We start from the raw sequence: 17667 nt of genomic DNA on the forward strand, positions 1-17667 counted from the left end.
ATCAACATTAAATTGCAAGTTAAAAAATAGTTCTTTAGAGATGTATAAAAACATTCTTAAATTCGGTGCGGAATTTAATAATACAGTGAATTTTAAAAGAGACAGTGGCAGCGGTCGTTGTGTGACTAGAATGAGTGCGGCGCACATCGTGCTTATGTGCGGGACAGACGGTTGAGTGATCACACATGGGATTAACAAGGAGACAAATGCAGTGGCCAGTTAGTGCTGGGTGGACCCGAGTTTGTGCAACAGCCTATAAGAGAGGTGGATGAAGAACTATGTCGGTGTTTACCTGCCAGCCCGTCTAACGTCAAAGGTTATAATGCAGACCGCAAGGACAGCAAACTACGCTATTCTAGCGTAATAGAAAATGAGAGCTGCTGGGATACCGTATGTAAAAACAAAATAATCATGTTTCCTAGTTTCAAAGGGATTATCCGGTGCTTTACGGCGCGATTACTAATTTAGTATTTATCCCTGTACGTTTTACACTGCAGAATCCAAGCACCGCCGGTGTATTATTAAGTGCGCTCTGAAACTTAATTCAGAAACCACTAAATCACCCTCTAGCTGTTCATCGCCATACATTTTCGTTGTTGTAGTCGCCGGTTGGTAGAAAGCCGAAAGTATTGCGGCAAACCTCATAATCCAACGTCCTGTTTTTCTGATTGTTGGACATTTCGGGCCTCGCAGAACCGCCTTCTGCACCGTTAGTTCAGTACATTTTAGTTTGTGTTGCAACTGGGGAAATCTGAGCCTACGCAATTGTTACTATGCCAGGTAGGTGTTCTAAGTTTTCATTTTATTTTTGATGCCCAGAGACAGTACTGTTCCTAGGCGACTATCTGCACGCTTCGTTGTGCATTACTATACTAGGTTTCATATTGCATTTGTGTGGTTAAAGGTTTCTTTAAAGGATATATTTTCTGCTATATATCGTATCCACCCCTATATATCAAAGGATGGTGTTATAACAGCTATAAATTTTAACAAGCAAGGAATGGGAGACAGGTTTTGCGCATGTGCTTCACAGGTGAAGAGAATGCTAGTGGTGATAGTTGTAATAATGCGCTACAACGTACATTTTTTTAAAAAGAAAAACTTCTTTATTTTGGATACATCACTTTCATCATGTCCCTCTTTAACCGCTTGGTTAAACAACTTTTTAACCACGTGCGTTGTTTCTGAGCTCGAAGATTACAGAAATCCGCACCTGCAGTGGTACTCTGGGGCACACGGGGTCTTTTCTGGGCTGAATACAATTCCTGATTCAGAAATCCAGAAATGATCCAAAGTATAAATATATCTTTGCTTGCACCTCTGCAACGAATCAAAACTAATACTGCCAGACAAAAGCATTCACAGGTAAGTAACCCATTTCTGAAGGGGCAGGTGTTCCCAGCATCGTTTGTCCATCTGTTAAATCGTGTCTGTATTATGTACAGTGCAATTAACAATTTGCTATTTAACGTTTACAATGCAGTTGTGCGGAATGCTGCATTTATCGGTTAATTATATACGGTTTCTAAGGGTAGAACTATCTTGCATCAATACATAGCCTTGCGTGGATGGCTTATAGAAAGCAAAGTCAGATTAATGCGTTTTGTTAGAAATTTATGAAAATGGTGTCTTAATCCCTTTTATAAAGAAGAGTTCACATGGATCATTTGGCGAAAAATCAAGAGCGTTTCCTTCTGAAGCTCTAAGAAACGCTAAAACTCGTAAACGTGCAGTCTTTTTGTCTATTGCGGTCTCAGCTGTAGCTTGGTAGTAAATGCATCTAAGAACCTATTAGAGTTAGTGTTGTATTTAAGTAAACCCTGAGACAATCACTCTTAAGCTTGCCTAGTCATTGTGTCAGTTACGGTTAGTCTTTGTAACTACAAGTGTAAAATTGTTAGAAAAGAATCAATACACCAGTTATAACAATGCATTTTTGTGCATTTGATGTGCAAAGAAAAGAGACTGCACAGATTTTCCTTATATTCTCTTTCAGTTAAACCTGAAAATGTATAGGCTTTAAGGAAACCTACAGCCTAATGATCTTAGAACAATACATATATCGGATTAAAGCTTCTAAATCCGAGATGCAGATTCTAGCTCCATTGCTCTGCTCCTGGAAAGTAAGGAAATTCTAAATGAAGACCTAAGATTTGCACTGTAAATGCCAGGCAATAACCAGTAGCATCTCTGGAAAAGAGCTTTCCAGGGCTGATACAGTACATTGCTTCAGGAATGTCTTCACAACACTATGGCCACGTTTAATTGGACTGCTCAGAACCTAAGCCCAATGACTGCCATTGTGAAATTTCTTATTCTAATGCACACCCTGATGGTTAGAAAGATAAGATGATTATACAGTACATGTATTTTCCAGCCATCTGCAAATGTCTGAGGAACAATGTTTTTAAATTTGATGCAGAAAGGATACAGTGCTTTTCTCTGTAGTCTTGAGCAAAAAAAAATAAATGAAGCATTGACTTGCAAATTCATTTGAGCAGAACCATGTTGATTTTTTTTTTAAATACCCAACATTTGGGGGATAAAAAACTGAATGTCTTGATGCTTAAGTGGATAACACCGTCAGATGTTTCATTTACAGTTTCGGCTTTTGAGAAGGCCATTCTGTTCTTAGTGAGCTCATTAAGGAGAAACCTGCTTTTGCATTTGGCTCGGCTAATGATTTAATAGTCTAAAACTGTTTTAACACCCCAGAAATAGTTTGGACAGCATCTGTAAAACAAAACTTATTGTGCTTTTGTGTGCTTTTTTGAAATATAGAAGTGTTTATTTTCGTTAAAAGTATCAATATACCTGCATCGGATCAGAAGTGGGATAGGCCAGTTCTTAACCATCCTTCATCAAAGGAGGCCATTCAAACCGGTATCGAAAGAACTGTATTTGTAAAATGTGTCCATGTAGGTAACTCTCAAAATCAGATGGATTTTTAAACCTTTTCAGTTGCTCTACTAATGAATTTCTGGAGGTTTTATTGTCACTTTAATACTTGTTTACAGAACTGAAGCCCTCACTTATTGTAGAGTGGCTGTCCATAATGGCCTTGCCATTCACAGGCCTTGGTGTTCATGCGTTTTCACTTATTTGCATTTTAATTACTTTTTTTTTTGGTAAGCAGTGTAAAAAAATGTTAGGGTAGCAACACTAACTGCATCACCTCATTGTGGATTGAACAGAGTAGAACACGATGCTAGCATTTCACTAGAGCAATCAATGACAAGGTCAGAAAGCAATTTAAATTGCAGGCTACCCACATTGAGAACAGTGTGAAACAGGTTTCATGGGGAATATTTGGTCTAAAGAACACCTCTGCAGAAACAACAAATAGCAGTGGTTTATTTTTCTTATTAAGCACACCACAGGCTCCTGAAAAATTGCTGTTTAGCTGCAAGGGGGAGGAAGCGTGGAAATATCTGTTTACTGAAACATTCCAATCATGTGCCATTATATCGGGGAGCGAGCACAACTACAGTAAGTGCTGGAACTCTCACAGAATCAATACTAATAACTGTTTCATGGTGCTCTTTTATTTAATGATCCTACCTTTAACACTGCAATTGTGATTATTAAACTTGCAGTCCTTTTGCTCAGCATGATGTGTGGTGCAATTTTTTTTTCTAATTTACAAAATGTTCCTTGATACCTGCAAAAATGATGCACGTCCAGATGTAGATATCATTTACAAGTCCCTCTCCTGAAGCTGCTGAATGCTAAATGCAGGTTATAACCTTTTGGTGGTTATTCAAATGAGTTATGAGGGTCTCTAACCCTGCTTCTGGGGAGACCTACAGGTTTTGGATCTGGTGTTTTAGCCATTGATTTCTAGAGGCCTGGAACATTTTAATTCTGATCAATTAAACAGGTGGTGTGTTAAATTAAGCTATGCTTATCTTTTGGGGAATAAATCAGAATATCCTTTACTCCTCTGGGAACCAATATTCCCTTCACTGACTCATTTGCTTAAACAAGTGTTCCTAAATATTGAATAGCAGATTTAAGGTGACATCTGAGACTAACGGTCCTGAGGCCCTCTAGGACCAGGACTGGAGTTCTTCTGATTTTTTTTTTTAACCTTTAGGAATAACTGGAAAAAGGTTGGAGACTCCTGGTCTTGAAGGCTAAAAATACTTTTAAACTCTTCTTGCCTTTAGTAACAGATGAGGCATTTGTGACCCTGGCTACCAGTGATGTTTACTGCCAGGGGGCGCTGGTCCTTGGACAGTCTCTCCGGCAGCACGGGACCTCCAGAATGACTGCAGTCCTGATCACACCACAGGTCTCCAGCAGCGCACGGTAAGAGGAGAATGAGTGTTCATTTTAATATTGGTTATACGGTTAAACGGTTTAATTTTGGCCAGTGACAAAGCCAAGACAGAGCTGCCTTAAAACAGCTCTCCACAATGAGGGCTAATGCTTTTACAGACATTCGCAGGCTGTATTGAATAATATTATGTTTGAGACGTATTATTGTGGATGTGCTAAGCAGTTATTTACCTATCAATTGAATGGATGGATCGAATACAAGGATGCAAGAGTCTGCTAGATCCAGCTACTTCTCCCTCATCATTGAGAGCAATTGTAACCATCCTAGACACCTTTACTCCACCATCAACAGATTGCCTAAGCCAAGCTGCCCCACCGCATTACCTGCCTCATCCCGACTCGTCAACACATTCTTAGTTCTTTAGTTCCAAAATCGATAACATCTGGCATCACATTCTCTCTGCAACACCTTACCTCCACATCTCCTCCCTGCTTGCCTAGTTTTGTTAGTTCCCTTCTCTGACTTCTCCCTACTTACTAAGGTTCTGCATGCCTTAGTAAATTGGTATCGCATATGAAATCCTCCACCTGCCTGCTAGATCCCATTCCCACTGTCTTGTTTCAGTTTTTTCTCTCTACTCTTTGTGACATCAAAAGTTATATTAGCAGGAAAGAAGCTTGCAGGAAATGTCTGGGATTGATTAGCTATTAGTGTTTTGCTTGTAAACTTTTAAATGTTCTAACATCACAATAATGCAGAGCCTTAAATAGGCAACCAGGGAACCCGAGGTAGGGGATGCTGTAAGTGTGCATTGCAAAAAACATCAACAAAAGGAAACAAAACGCAACCAGTCATGTGACATAGCTCAGTGTCTGGGGACCAAACGCGTTCCCATTAGAAAATGTGTAGAAGAACAGACTGCATGGCCTCCTCTCCTGCCCCAGGGCTGCCCTTGCCCGAGTGTTTGACGAGGTGGTGGAGGTAAGCGGTTTGGACAGCGGGGACCTGGCACACCTGGCGATGCTGAGACGCCCAGAGCTGGGCATCACCTTCACCAAGCTGCAGTGCTGGACCCTCACTCAGTACACCAAGTGCGTCTTTCTGGATGCCGACACGCTAGTAAGTGCAGACATGGCCTTTTCCATGCCGTGTTCCTCTGTGGAAAGGCGTTGTGGGCGTGCAAGTTCATTATTCTTCCCATGATGGATGCAGTGCAGGTTTTTCCTCACTGCTTTATCCAGTTCAGGATGGCGGGAGAACTGGAGCCTAGCCTGGCAGGAAACGGGCGTAGGGCAGGATACATTCTGGACTGGCCTCCAGTCCACCACAGGGCATGCACAAACACGCACTTGCAACAGGACCAGTTTTCCCAGAAACCAGTTAAGCTGCCAGTAGGCCTTTGGATTGTAGGAGGAAATCCATACGGACGAGGGCCCAATGTACAGACTCCATGCAGATAGAACCCTGGGAATTGGTGCCAGGGCTCCAGTTCTGTGAGGCAGCATTACTAACCACTGCACCTGGGTGTGCAGGTTTTTCAATCCATATTAATGCTGCAAGTGTTGCCTAGACAGTCTAACTGCATAAACTTCTAGCAATTCTATTTAAGAATTACCCCCATTATAATTTCCTATTGACAAAACACAGAACTACAATAGGTTGAGTAGTGGAAGACTTTGTTTGGTTTTATCATTTGGTGGTGGCAGTTGAGACCCCCCTTTATATTGACTTCAGTGCCAACAAAGGACACTCCTTGCTCAATGTAACCAAACAATGTTTCTTTTCATGTGGGAAGGTCTCTGTTTGCAGTTCGTGGCTGGACAAACAGGGTGAAAGGTCAGCCCTCTCTGTACTTACAGGAAGCACATTGCCTGCACACAGTATTTGGAAAGAGTTTGTCATGGTTAAACAGACAAGGGAGACCCCTGAAGTTAGGGTTCTGCAGCAACTCGGGTAAATACAGCTTTCCACAAAACCACACTGAATAGCTATGATGTAGCCAAACAATCATTTTTCACTTAGATTTAAACCCAGTGAAAGTTTCATTTTTGTGAAATTAAAAATGAACTGAAGAGCAGGATTCACCGTTTTGCTTCCCTGTGTTGTGGCGCTACATCTGTGTTGAAGAAGCCCGTTACCACTTCCCTGTTTCCAGGTTTTCTCAGTCTAAAAATTAGACTGAGCTTTTCACGTCCATCCTCCGTTGTGCCGTAGGTGTTATGCAACGTGGATGAGCTGTTCGACCGAGAGGAGCTGTCAGCGGCCCCCGATCCTGGCTGGCCCGACTGCTTTAATTCGGGGGTGTTTGTGTTCAGGCCCTCTCTGGAAACCTATAACCAGCTTCTCCTGTTTGCAATGGAAAACGGCAGCTTTGATGGTAAGTCACAAGGGACTCGACACCCGGGGAACCTGTGGCTGGGAATGTGGAAACTTATAAACTGTTCTGCTTTTCTGTGATATGCAATCCTCAACTTGTAAAAATGCATTTTCTACTACTCTGACTCACTGCAACCATACACAGTCTGCGCCATGTGGAATAATATTTACAGTATCTGAAAGGGTTTGTGGGACGGTGGCAGTCTCTCAGGGGAGAGCCAGACAATTTCCTTTAAGTTTGCAAACCCCAAGTGCTCTGGCAGCTGTAACCCACATAGATCAATGGATTTCTTTAGCCTTTACAGTAATAGAATAGGCTGTTACCACCATGACCCACACCAGGAGTAAGCAGTTAGAGAATTGATGGATGGACATCCAGGTAGTTTAGTACTCGATTTCAGGTACACTTAATAGTTACAAGGAAACATATTTCTCTGACCAGTGTTCAGTGCACAAATGCTATAGTGAGTCCACAGAGGTCAAACACAGCCTTGTGTACACAGTCCATATCTCTGGCTCATTCCTCTAGCCCAAGTGTGGAAGAAAGACCTTCACCATCAACGGGAGGATGCATTTTCATAATCACACTTGCATATTTGTGGATCATGAATCTTATTCCCTCTACCTTTCAGATTTATCTGTTAACCTAGTTTGGCCAAGGACTTGCTCACTGTTAAGAGATGTAACTTAAAGGCAATATAGGGACACCTTACACACTGGCTGCACAGAAGGCAAGTGTAACAAACTGTATAAATGCCACAACACTATTTTCTGAAATAAATGATGACAAAAACTAATCAAAAACCGTGGAGATATTCCACTGCAGGTTGTAACAGCAATTCAATTATTAGGAATCCTGCAGTGCATGTGAGGATTTATCATCTCAGATGAGGAATTTATATATTTTCCTTATTTATATCATTTTGGATTTTATTGCAAATGTACAAATGTTTATTTTATGGGTATGCAATGTATTAAATCCGTGCCACTGGTTGTCTTTTATACATCTTTTTTTTTTAGCAGAATATTTTTCTTGTTCTAGTCCAAGTCCAATGGACCGGTTTTTGATGTGAACTGGGATTAGGGACAAAGTTTTTAAACCAGTTTATGGCTCTAACTGGCTTTGAGATGTAAAAAATAACATTTTAGAAAATGTATAGTAATACATGTATTGAATAAATAATGGCGTATGGATGATAATGTGATCAGTTGTGGAAAATCTTGTTTTCTTTTGCTTTGATAAAAATTCAGTTCTATAGTACGTGTTTATGCTTACATTTTCTGTGAGTAATATCTTGGGTTCCTGTCAGAACAATTGTACAGGTGCTTTTTAAAAAAAATATACCCCCTACCAGGATGAAAATGCAACCCCTGATTTTGATTTGAACACCAAATTACCCATTCATTCACACATTGAAAAGCATCATACTGTACAAGACACTATGTAAACTAATGTTTAAAAACAGGCCTTTATTTGGTAAGTGTATTTTTCAGTGTTGTAAAATACAACACAATCACCTTTTGGTTTATATTTGATCTCAAACTGCATTGCTCTACAGGTGAATATTTTAAATACTCTGATGCATTGTGCCAATGCTCCAGGTTCAACCCCACAGGATTATTTTTGAGGGATTTTCCTGCTGAGCACTGCTCTTTGAGTGCTTCCTAGCACCGTATTGAGCAGCTGAGCCATTGGGCTTTTGGAAAGGGCTGTCTGCAGAGAGTACTTAGAATCGATTATTCTAAGGAAGTAGAAATTTGAATATAATATGAATAACCTTATATCAAGAAATGATTAAAAAATGGCAAGGATTTAAAAGATTCAGATAAAGCATTATTTGAAGTTGTAATTGGTGATGCTTTTAGCTCCAAGATCTAATAAAGCTTCAAGCTCAGCATGAAGTGGCATATCTTGAAACAATGCAGTATTGTAAGTTAAGTATAATGAAAAGGGCTTTTTTACAAGCAAATGAAATGTCTTCACACAGCTTTGATTACACCACACAGCTCTGACAATGTGCGGGCTAAATTTAATCTTCACTGCTCTGTCTTGCAAGCTTGTGCATTCAGTTCTGGGGTGAACTACAGTGAATTGAATATAAAGGCCAAGAACCTTTTTTTTCCTCAATGTTGAGAGGCTAGGTTGAATATGATTAGTCTCCATTTAAGAAGCATTGCAAATGCAAGTGTCCCATTCAAATTACAGTAGTGACCTGATCTTCTGCAGATCTACCTTTTGTAAAGAATATGCTACAGATGCACTTCTAATATAACCATTTTTGTTCTGTTTCAATTATCTTCTCAAGGAGGCGACCAGGGAATCCTGAATTCCTTCTTCGGTGATTGGGCAGTAAAGGACATCCATAAGCATTTGCCCTTTGTCTATAACCTCAGCTCAAGTGCTGTGTATTCATATCGGCCAGCATTCAGGCAGTAAGTATCCTTCCCATCTGTAGTTGTGCTGGGTTTGCAGGGGGGGAAAAAACATTGGAATGTTTGTGACATGTGCCACTAGTTAGAAATTATTTTAAATGGCAAATGCAGTGTTTGTGTATTTAAATCCAGTACAGAAGCTTTACTGACCTTGGCATAGCCTGGTTTGGAAAAAGATGGCATCACTTTCAACTTCATCATGTGTGCAACATTGTAAGGCATTGAAAATACAAATGACTCTGGTTGTATATTGTTGCCCGGCCTCGGTGCCCGTTTTATCCAGGTGGCTGTCACCTGATCCATGTTGCCCTTTTACGGGTGTGCTTCGTTTAGGTACGGTCATAAAGCCAGAATAGTCCATTTCCTTGGTTCCGTCAAGCCATGGCACTACAAGTACAACCCACAGACCAGGAGTGCGTATCAGGAGCCAGGTTTCCCAGCGGGGAGTCACTCGGAGCACTTCGTGAACCTGTGGTGGGAAGTCTACAGCTCGGGAGTCGTCCCTTTAGTGATGCAGCACAGTGAAAGGCGGGAGTCCGAGCAACAGCACTGTAAGGTGGGATACGCCACATCCATTTTTAAAGAGTTCTAGCAAGTTACTTGTTTTGAGATAGGATACCTAGGGGAAGCTATTTCAAGCACTTGTGGCTTTTCGGATAGTTACTGCATGTGGTTACCTAATTTATTTCAAGTACTCATTACATTTCCTGCTGTATGTAAGTATTGAATGCTGTTCTGTTTTTGGTCTTGTCAGCACAGCTGTTTTCTGCACGTGTGTTGTTTTTAGTGCGCGTCTCTCATTTCTCATTTTTGTTTGTGTAGTACCAAGTAGGAAGTGTTGAAATCAGTGTGAGGGAGGAGGAACCAGCTGTACCTTCACACACAGAATATTACCCACCAGAACTAGAAAATTCAGTTCCAACTCAAACCTCATCAGATGAGTGGGTGAGTATGTTCTGTGCATATCGGGAGGGATTATTTCCAGAGTTTAATGGGTTAATGGCTGCTGCTCTCTTGGTGCATTCACATCTATAACTGGATTGTTTTAGTTTTGCACAGCATTGTAAAACAATTGTTTTTTAAGGGGGTACTACAAAAGAAACATTTTAATCTTTATGAAATATTCACCAATGATTAACAATGCTTTGATTGCCAAGGAAGAATGAACTGAATCTAGTTAGTCGCAAGACGGTTTGAGATTTACCAAGGACGTCCGAGTGTGGGTTGAAGGAGCAGTGCAGCTGTTATATGGTCATCCCAGCCTGCAGGGCTAATTCTCGACATCCCCCACCCCAGTGTAATCCACTTAGTGTCGTGCACTTGTCAGGTCAGCATGATTCGTTTTGCATGCAAATGCCATTGGAAAAATTATTGGCCGATGGCTGAATCTTATCATAAATCGAAATTTAGCCTAATGTTCATTTTTTTTTCTTAAGCTCGCAAACATAAAAGAAACCCACTGAGATATAGTGAGGACCTTGGTTCTGAGAAGCTCAAGATTGCATGAGCCTGTTGTTCTCCAGTACCTATTTTTATCTGCGAAGCTCTGCGATATTGAATAGTCAGATTTATGTACTGGCGCAATAAAGTGCTGCTGTCACAGTGGCTCCTTCAGAAAGTGCTTGTGATAAAAGGCTGTTTGACTTATAGCAGCTCTGGCTGGTCTAGCTGCATGAAACCACAAATAAATGCAAAGGATTTTGCTTCTGAGAAGATTAGATTACAATCACTTATTTAAATAAGAAATATAACAATGCAATGCACTTCTGCAGAAGTGCATCCCAATAACTTATCATACACTGAAGAATGTACTTCTACAAATATCTTTTGTAGCTTTTAACGAGCTTTTGGCAACTATTTCCTGATCCCTTAATCTTCTCACTTCCTGTTTTTATTCTAAATAGTGTATTTGTGTGGGGGGCAGTTCACCTGCAGTTTTTTTTTTACTGTGTGCTGTGATGCTCCGTTGTTCGAACTGGTGAGTTATGCTTTCAAACATGAACACATTGTCAAAAAGCGGATTATGTGACGGCAAGATACTGTAGGTTTTCCCTAATTTGAGGGATTTGTACTCAATTTGAGGTATAAATCTGTTTTCTAGATTGTGCTTGGGAGCCTGAAATTTTCAGTATTTTAAGAATTGTTACGTTTTATTGAACCAGTTATTGTGGAATGTACTGAAAACAGATGTTTTTTTTTATAAACAGGACCCTGACCATGTCTCTGTTTGCATTTGCCATTTTAATTGCTTGTCTAGTTAAATGTGTATGAATATAAAAATGTCTTCCAAGCAGGTCCTGTTAGATGCCTGTAGATCTGCAGCATCAGAAGCAAAGGTATTTCAGTGTTTGTGGGGGAGACAATGATATCAAACTACTAAATAGGGCTCACATATCATTGGATTGACGTAGAATAGAAGATGGAGAAAAATGACACCTTCATATACTCAATGTGTGGCACATTTCCCAAAAGTATCTGAGACACCTGTGATGAAATTTCACACCAAAATCAGATCTGTTGAGGATGGATTATATTTTTTAAATAGTGAACTATGAATGGTTCAACTGTTAAGGTAAATTGTTTTGAGTGAAAACTGCATTTAGAATAGCCTATTGCATCCTTCTACCTTTTGCCATGAAACTACAGCTTCTGTTGGTAGGTAAGAAACTAATTTTTTTGAATTAGAAAAAAAAGATTAAGAAACGTCCAGTTGTATTTCCATGGGTGCGCACATTAACTTTATTGAGCTTTATGCATGTCCTCCAGAGAATTAAAGATGTCTTGGTTTGATTCAACAGCAGGTGCACATAGAGGATTCTGGGAGTTGCACTGGCAGTCTTCCACAGCCTGAGCTTGCTTCTCTTCCACAGCCCAGTGCACCTGAAGTGGAACAGGTAAGCTTGTGCATTTTAACACGAACAGGGCTTTGCAATTAAAGAATAGGAGGTAGTCCTTAAAAGTAACCTCAATGTGCCCATCTTGTTTCATTTGCTCCGTCATTCATGTGCCTTTATCTGTTAGGATTTTGCAGTATTTGTTAATAGCTTAAACTTTCTAAAAAGTAGATTTTCTGAGACCCAATTTTAAAGCTTGTGTATATTCTATAAAATATTTCTCCTTGGGGAATTTGCTGTCCTTTGTATTTTCACATACTGCTATACAACAGGGTACACTGAAAAGCAGGTTTAAAAGTCTCAGTGTGGTTTGCATGGTTATCCTTGACCGTGCTTGTGGTTGAAAGAGTGATTGTGATTTAGCAGTGGGAAACCCCCGAGGACCTTCCAAGAGAAGAAGTCACTGTTGTAGAGCTCGAGATCCAGGCACCTGTGCCTCAGCACAGTCCTTCTGAAACGCCTGCTGAGGATCTGGTAGGTCATGACCATCTAAATAGCACTGAGCTTGTAACTGTGCAGAGGCTCGCTAAAGGTACTGTATACGTCAGCCATTCTGAGTTTAGATTAGATTAAACCAGACACCAGCCACTTGGGTAAAGCTCATGCTTTGCTTGCTTTTAAAGAAGCAGCTGGTGAGTCTTGGATCATATACACTGTAGCTGCAAATAAGGGCCTGTTCTTGTGCGTAAGCTTATGTTTTTATCTGACATGACTCCGCTGTTCACAATGTACCATTCCTCTTAAAGGAACATTCTTCATTAAATTAGAGGGGAAATTAGAATAATTTACTGTTCTCATAAGCTGCTTAAAACAATATGTAATCCAATTGCTTATACAGCATCTCATGATGTATTTTTACCATATTTTAAACCTTCTTTTCTGTATAGGATTTATGGCAGGAATAAGCTTTTGTGAACACTTCTGTTCGGATTTCTTACTGTTTGATGGTTTAACACATCATTTGTAATGCATGTGAAACTGAAATGAAATCTGTTCATGTCCTCCAATGTTCCTTTGAATAAACCCTCTAAAACCAGCAACTGTAGAAAAGTTCCTGTGCTGCTGTTTGTTTGGTTTGTCCGCTTATATTGTAATAGAATATTAAAAATGTCACCGCCTCCAGACCCTTTTAGTGATGTGTACAACATGGTATTGCACCAGCTGAACAGAAAGTTTTCTTTGTGGGGGTGGATAGGCTCTTTAACTTATTAAACTTGGGATAGTTATGTTTTAGTCTTGTAACAGGTGCTGCGCTAACCTCTTCCATGCTTTGTTTTTTCAGCACTTCTGTAATTCGAGCAGCCATGATGCCCCTGACCTTCATCTTCTGAATGATCAGGCAAATAAATTTTTTTTTAGATCTAGTAGATGCTTATACTGTATTGCTTTCCCCTGTTTGACATTTCTTTGCTAAATAGTAGATTAACTCCTCTTCAGTACATTTCACTGCATTTCATCCCGTTATTCACTAGTTCAATGAGCAGGATTTTTCCCTTTTAAGTCTCATTGTTGTATTACTGCCTTAGTTGTTTTTAAACAGCCTTGGCTGCCAGGTACTGCACAGTATGTTCTTCTCTTCTATTTGGGTGTGCGTGCAACAAATTACATCTGAATTAGCCAAAACAGTGCTCAAGAGATGTTATTGGGACTGTTTTCTGACAGAACAGATGAATTACCCTCACCTCACCTGTTCCATCCCCTTGCATATGCATATCTAAAAGGAGTGTGCTGGTATTTCTTTTTGCCCATCGAGAATAAGTTGTCAGAAGTGTACTGTATATGAATGAACTTTGCCCTTGACCTTTGGGTATCTGTGAAATTTTTAATTCTCATTTCAATTGAGTTTTAAACATTTTTGTTCTACGTCTTCCAATATTGGTGAAAAATTCAGCAAAGTTCAGACGATATACAAGAAGTTTCCATCTTAAATGTCCAACTAACTCCAGGCATCTCTAGTTTGAATTTGGGCTGTCTCATAGTGATTCATCGTATTGAGAATAGTTAGCCATTAGCTCAGCGTTATTGAGAGGAATTGGTGGGTTTAGAAGTTGGCAATGTCTTTTTTTTTTTTCTTCAGCTTTGTGGGTTGTAAATTACGGTCTTGGGTAAATGCCAAAGCCATTACAGATTGCCCTTGCCAGTGAGAATTTAATTTAATTTTATTTTGTTACTTTGTCTTGAAGGGGCACAAATTTCTAATAGGTTTTGGTTGCCTTGGGCATCTTTGTTTGACACAAATTTGAACCAAGAGAACATTTTTTGTGGGTTTTTTGATGAGCATTTCTGCTCAGTCTAGTTGGCATTCATTTGTTGAAAATGCTATGCTTTTAGGAAAGGGGTGTATGGAGGACTCTTCAATCTTTTTTTTTAACCAAGGAACGTCCATTTTTAATTTTGCCAGAAGTGGTTTTGGTTCCCCAGCTAAAACTTTAACCTATGATTATGAAACAAGGAGAGCTTCTTTAGAGTTAACAGCAGATGCTTAGGTTTTTGTCTCCTCAGTCTCCAGAGCAGTTTGCCAGTAATCCTGATTACTAATCCCAGAACCCCTTTAACCATTTCACAGCTCTGGCTGGAGTGGATTATTTGTGTGGCTGTAGATTTATTTTTTGCCACCAGTTAAATGAAATTGAAACAAATATTCTTCACAAACAGAATGGAGATGCGTGTAGTGTGCAGAAATTGAAAGAACAGTGTCTAAATTCATTATGGTTGATCTTGAACTGCAATAAAATCAAAGGACAATGACTACTTTTTACCACATTGGGATCCTATGATAATTTAGTAACTGCTATTAACCATTTAAAGGGAAGGACTTGGGAAAATAAGTTGTGGGACAAAGTTCTAGACATAGTTCACCTGGAAAATGTTAAACATTTGCATTAATACTACTGTCACTTGTACTTTGAAGATAATTTCTCTTTTTTTTTCAGCATGGAAGCCTGAATGTAAAAGTATTAATCAATTTTCGGTTATTTGTGGTGGAAAATAAAATATTAAGCTAATCATTTTCTTTACAAAGAAAAAGATAATGCTCACATTTTGAATGCTTTATAACTTGCATGAACTGGAATCCTTTTTCCTTTCTGTAGAAGATGACTGCTCTGGGTCTCGTACATCATTGTGGTTTGCTTAATGACTTGCATATGGGTACTGTTCCTGTAATTGCAGTTGTAGCCCATATTCATCAGCTCCCATAATAAGGAGTTTTTAGAGTAGCTGTTAAAGGAATGTACGAAATGAAACCATAATTAACAAAGCTGAGAATTAATCTGAGATTTTGAATTGCAGAAATGCAAATATGCTTACCTATGATGAATTCCTTTTTAAAAATGTACAGTAACCAAGTTAATATTAAAATGAATGTTTATTTATATAGGATAGGTATTTAATGTTAGCCATACATTTTTTATCTTTCTAGAAAAAGTTTAATAACATTTCAGCTACATTTAAAAGGAACAATAGTACTGTCAGTGTAGTGTTGCAGGCTACTTCTAAACTGGTGTAATGCTGCCATCTACAGGGAACAGAAATCTTATTGAATCAATATATTGTACCAGTTGATGATCATGAAAATTAGCTGAATTGAATCGGAAACAGGTGTGCTTTTTTTTTTTGACATGCGTATGTGCTGTCTTTTGACTAGTGTCTTGTGTTTTCATTATAAATTGAAAATGATGTGCTGTCCTTATTCATGTTACACTTAAGCTTTAGATTTGTTCATGTGTACTGTTATGTTTTTGACTTTTGAACACTATACACCTACATGAATTTCTTGTTTAAATGGATAGTTATTTCCTATTGGGTGGCTAAGCAGGATGCAGTGACAGTTCCTTCTAAATTATTCTAATTCATTGTAATTTTTACCTGATCTGAAGGACTAGTGTGATCCATATTGTAATTAAGAAAAAAAATCAGGAGCCGCTTTGCAGAAATAGCACTACAGGTTTTTCATATCTTTCACATCTTGAGCCATTCTTTGTTGTCTGTCTCGGATCCTTATTGTTCATTTGGATTCTCCCTGGGAGTCATCCTTTTCAAAGCTGCAAGTTCTCTGATCTTTGTCCTCCTTTCCCAGGTGGATCTGATGGGTACTGTGTCAGAGCTGTCCATTGATGTCAAACCTGAGCTCCCTGTTGACACCAAACGCGAGCTCTCGGACTCGGATCACCGAAGGATGTGGGAAGAAGGGCGCATGGACTACATGGGAGAAGATGCTTTTGAGAACATCCAGAAGAAACTGGATAGGTTTCTCGAATAACAGTTTGAATAATGAACCTCTGCAACAAAGTACTTCCCATTTCCCTAATAAACATTTGTGGGAAGGGAAATGACTAATATGCATTAGGTCATAATAGTGAAGCAAAAAAACGAAGTACATTTAATTAAGGAAAAGGTGCATTATAAAGTTATGAAAGTAATGGCAGACTGCATAGTAAACTGGAAACCTTGTGGAAGATGTTGGAGCTGTACACTTGAAAGAGCACAGCTCATATAGTGTACATGCTTATTCTTGGAGCACTGCTGCACAAGAGTGGTGTGTGCAATGTGCACATATTGTCGGATGTCCGAGACTTATTTTCCCATAAGTGTTCTGTCGTGTATTTGTTAATCCTCTGACGGAGGTTTTCATAATTGCTGAATGACAGTGGAAAATATAGTTTGGATAATTAGACAAAACTTGTTCTCTAAAGTGTAGTGTGAAATGTCTTCCTGTTCCCTGAAGGAATGTGGTTACACCGGTTGTACCTACCTTTATTTGCCAGTGTTATACTTGCATAGTAGTGCCACTGCTGCCTTAACTTTTTTCCCCACTGACCAATTTATGTACATCTTTGTCACTTTTCAACTGAGGAATCCTTCAAAATGCCAATAATTTCCACGTTGTTTATAACGTGCAATGCTCGTGTTGCGTTCTCGGATCCTAATCGCACAAACAAAATCAGTGCTACATAAAGAAAATTTCAAACCTTGCCCAAGCCCTTTTCTCTTTAAACAAATTGGACAAAATGTTTATACCGATTTGTATTCTAAATGAGTAATATTGGTTTCATTTAGGGGGGAAATAAAATCAGAAGGGGAGGCAATTTCATTTGTTTTCCCCCTTTAAATAGTGTACTTCAGACTTTGAAATGGCTGAGCAGAAAAGTTAATGCATCACTACTGAAGGCTATCCTTGCCTTACATTAATGTGCCTATGGAGTAGGGAGTTTGCAGTAGAAGTCTGTGCTTTACATGGAGAATGTTGTATAAATCATTTATATATTCCTGTATAGCAAACATCAGTCTGTTTGATACAGAATGTTATTCTATGCATATTAGAATGAACATTTTCCCAATGCCATAGTTTTCCCATTGAAATAAGGGAGTTTCAAATAAATGAGATGTGTTCATTATAGTAAGCCAAATCCTGTTAATGATCAATTGTGCATTCTAGAAAGTAAGTCATCTTATAGATCAAAATACACACTTCAAAAGGTTGTTTTTTGGATCTTGCTGTAGAAGATCAAAGATGGATGAATTTGCACACTGTTTTTCATAATAAACTATGACAGCATTAAACATCACCTTGTTTGCTTATTCAATTGAAATTTGTAAGTTTAAACAAACCTGTGGATTACCTTCACTGTGTGCACTTTGCTTAATGCTAGTCTCATATTTTACAGAACAAAAATTTCTCTT

At 39.2% G+C, this 17667-nt stretch overlaps 1 protein-coding gene across 2 annotated transcripts; it reads left to right on the forward strand.

The window, feature by feature from the left end:
• Positions 1–133: 133 nt before the first annotated feature.
• gyg2 (glycogenin 2) lies at positions 134–17549 on the forward strand. Of its 2 annotated transcripts, none has more exons than XM_088913321.1 (12): positions 134–780; positions 4170–4311; positions 5227–5401; positions 6497–6659; positions 8965–9091; positions 9425–9647; positions 9914–10036; positions 11386–11427; positions 11890–11985; positions 12349–12459; positions 13268–13324; positions 16064–17549. In XM_088913321.1, the coding sequence occupies exons 1-12, from the start codon at positions 774–776 to the stop codon at positions 16244–16246; spliced, it is 1449 nt and encodes a 482-aa protein (XP_088769447.1). In that variant the 5' UTR covers positions 134–773; the 3' UTR covers positions 16247–17549. The 2 variants fall into 2 exon arrangements, with proteins under 2 accessions (XP_088769447.1, XP_088769446.1); XM_088913320.1 differs by having other exon boundaries at positions 230–780; positions 11383–11427.
• Positions 17550–17667: the final 118 nt, after the last annotated feature.

Source organism: Atractosteus spatula, chromosome 4 (assembly GCF_055471065.1).
Source record: "Atractosteus spatula isolate fAtrSpa1 chromosome 4, fAtrSpa1.hap1, whole genome shotgun sequence".
In the NCBI taxonomy this organism is placed as follows: Eukaryota; Metazoa; Chordata; class Actinopteri; order Semionotiformes; family Lepisosteidae; genus Atractosteus; species Atractosteus spatula.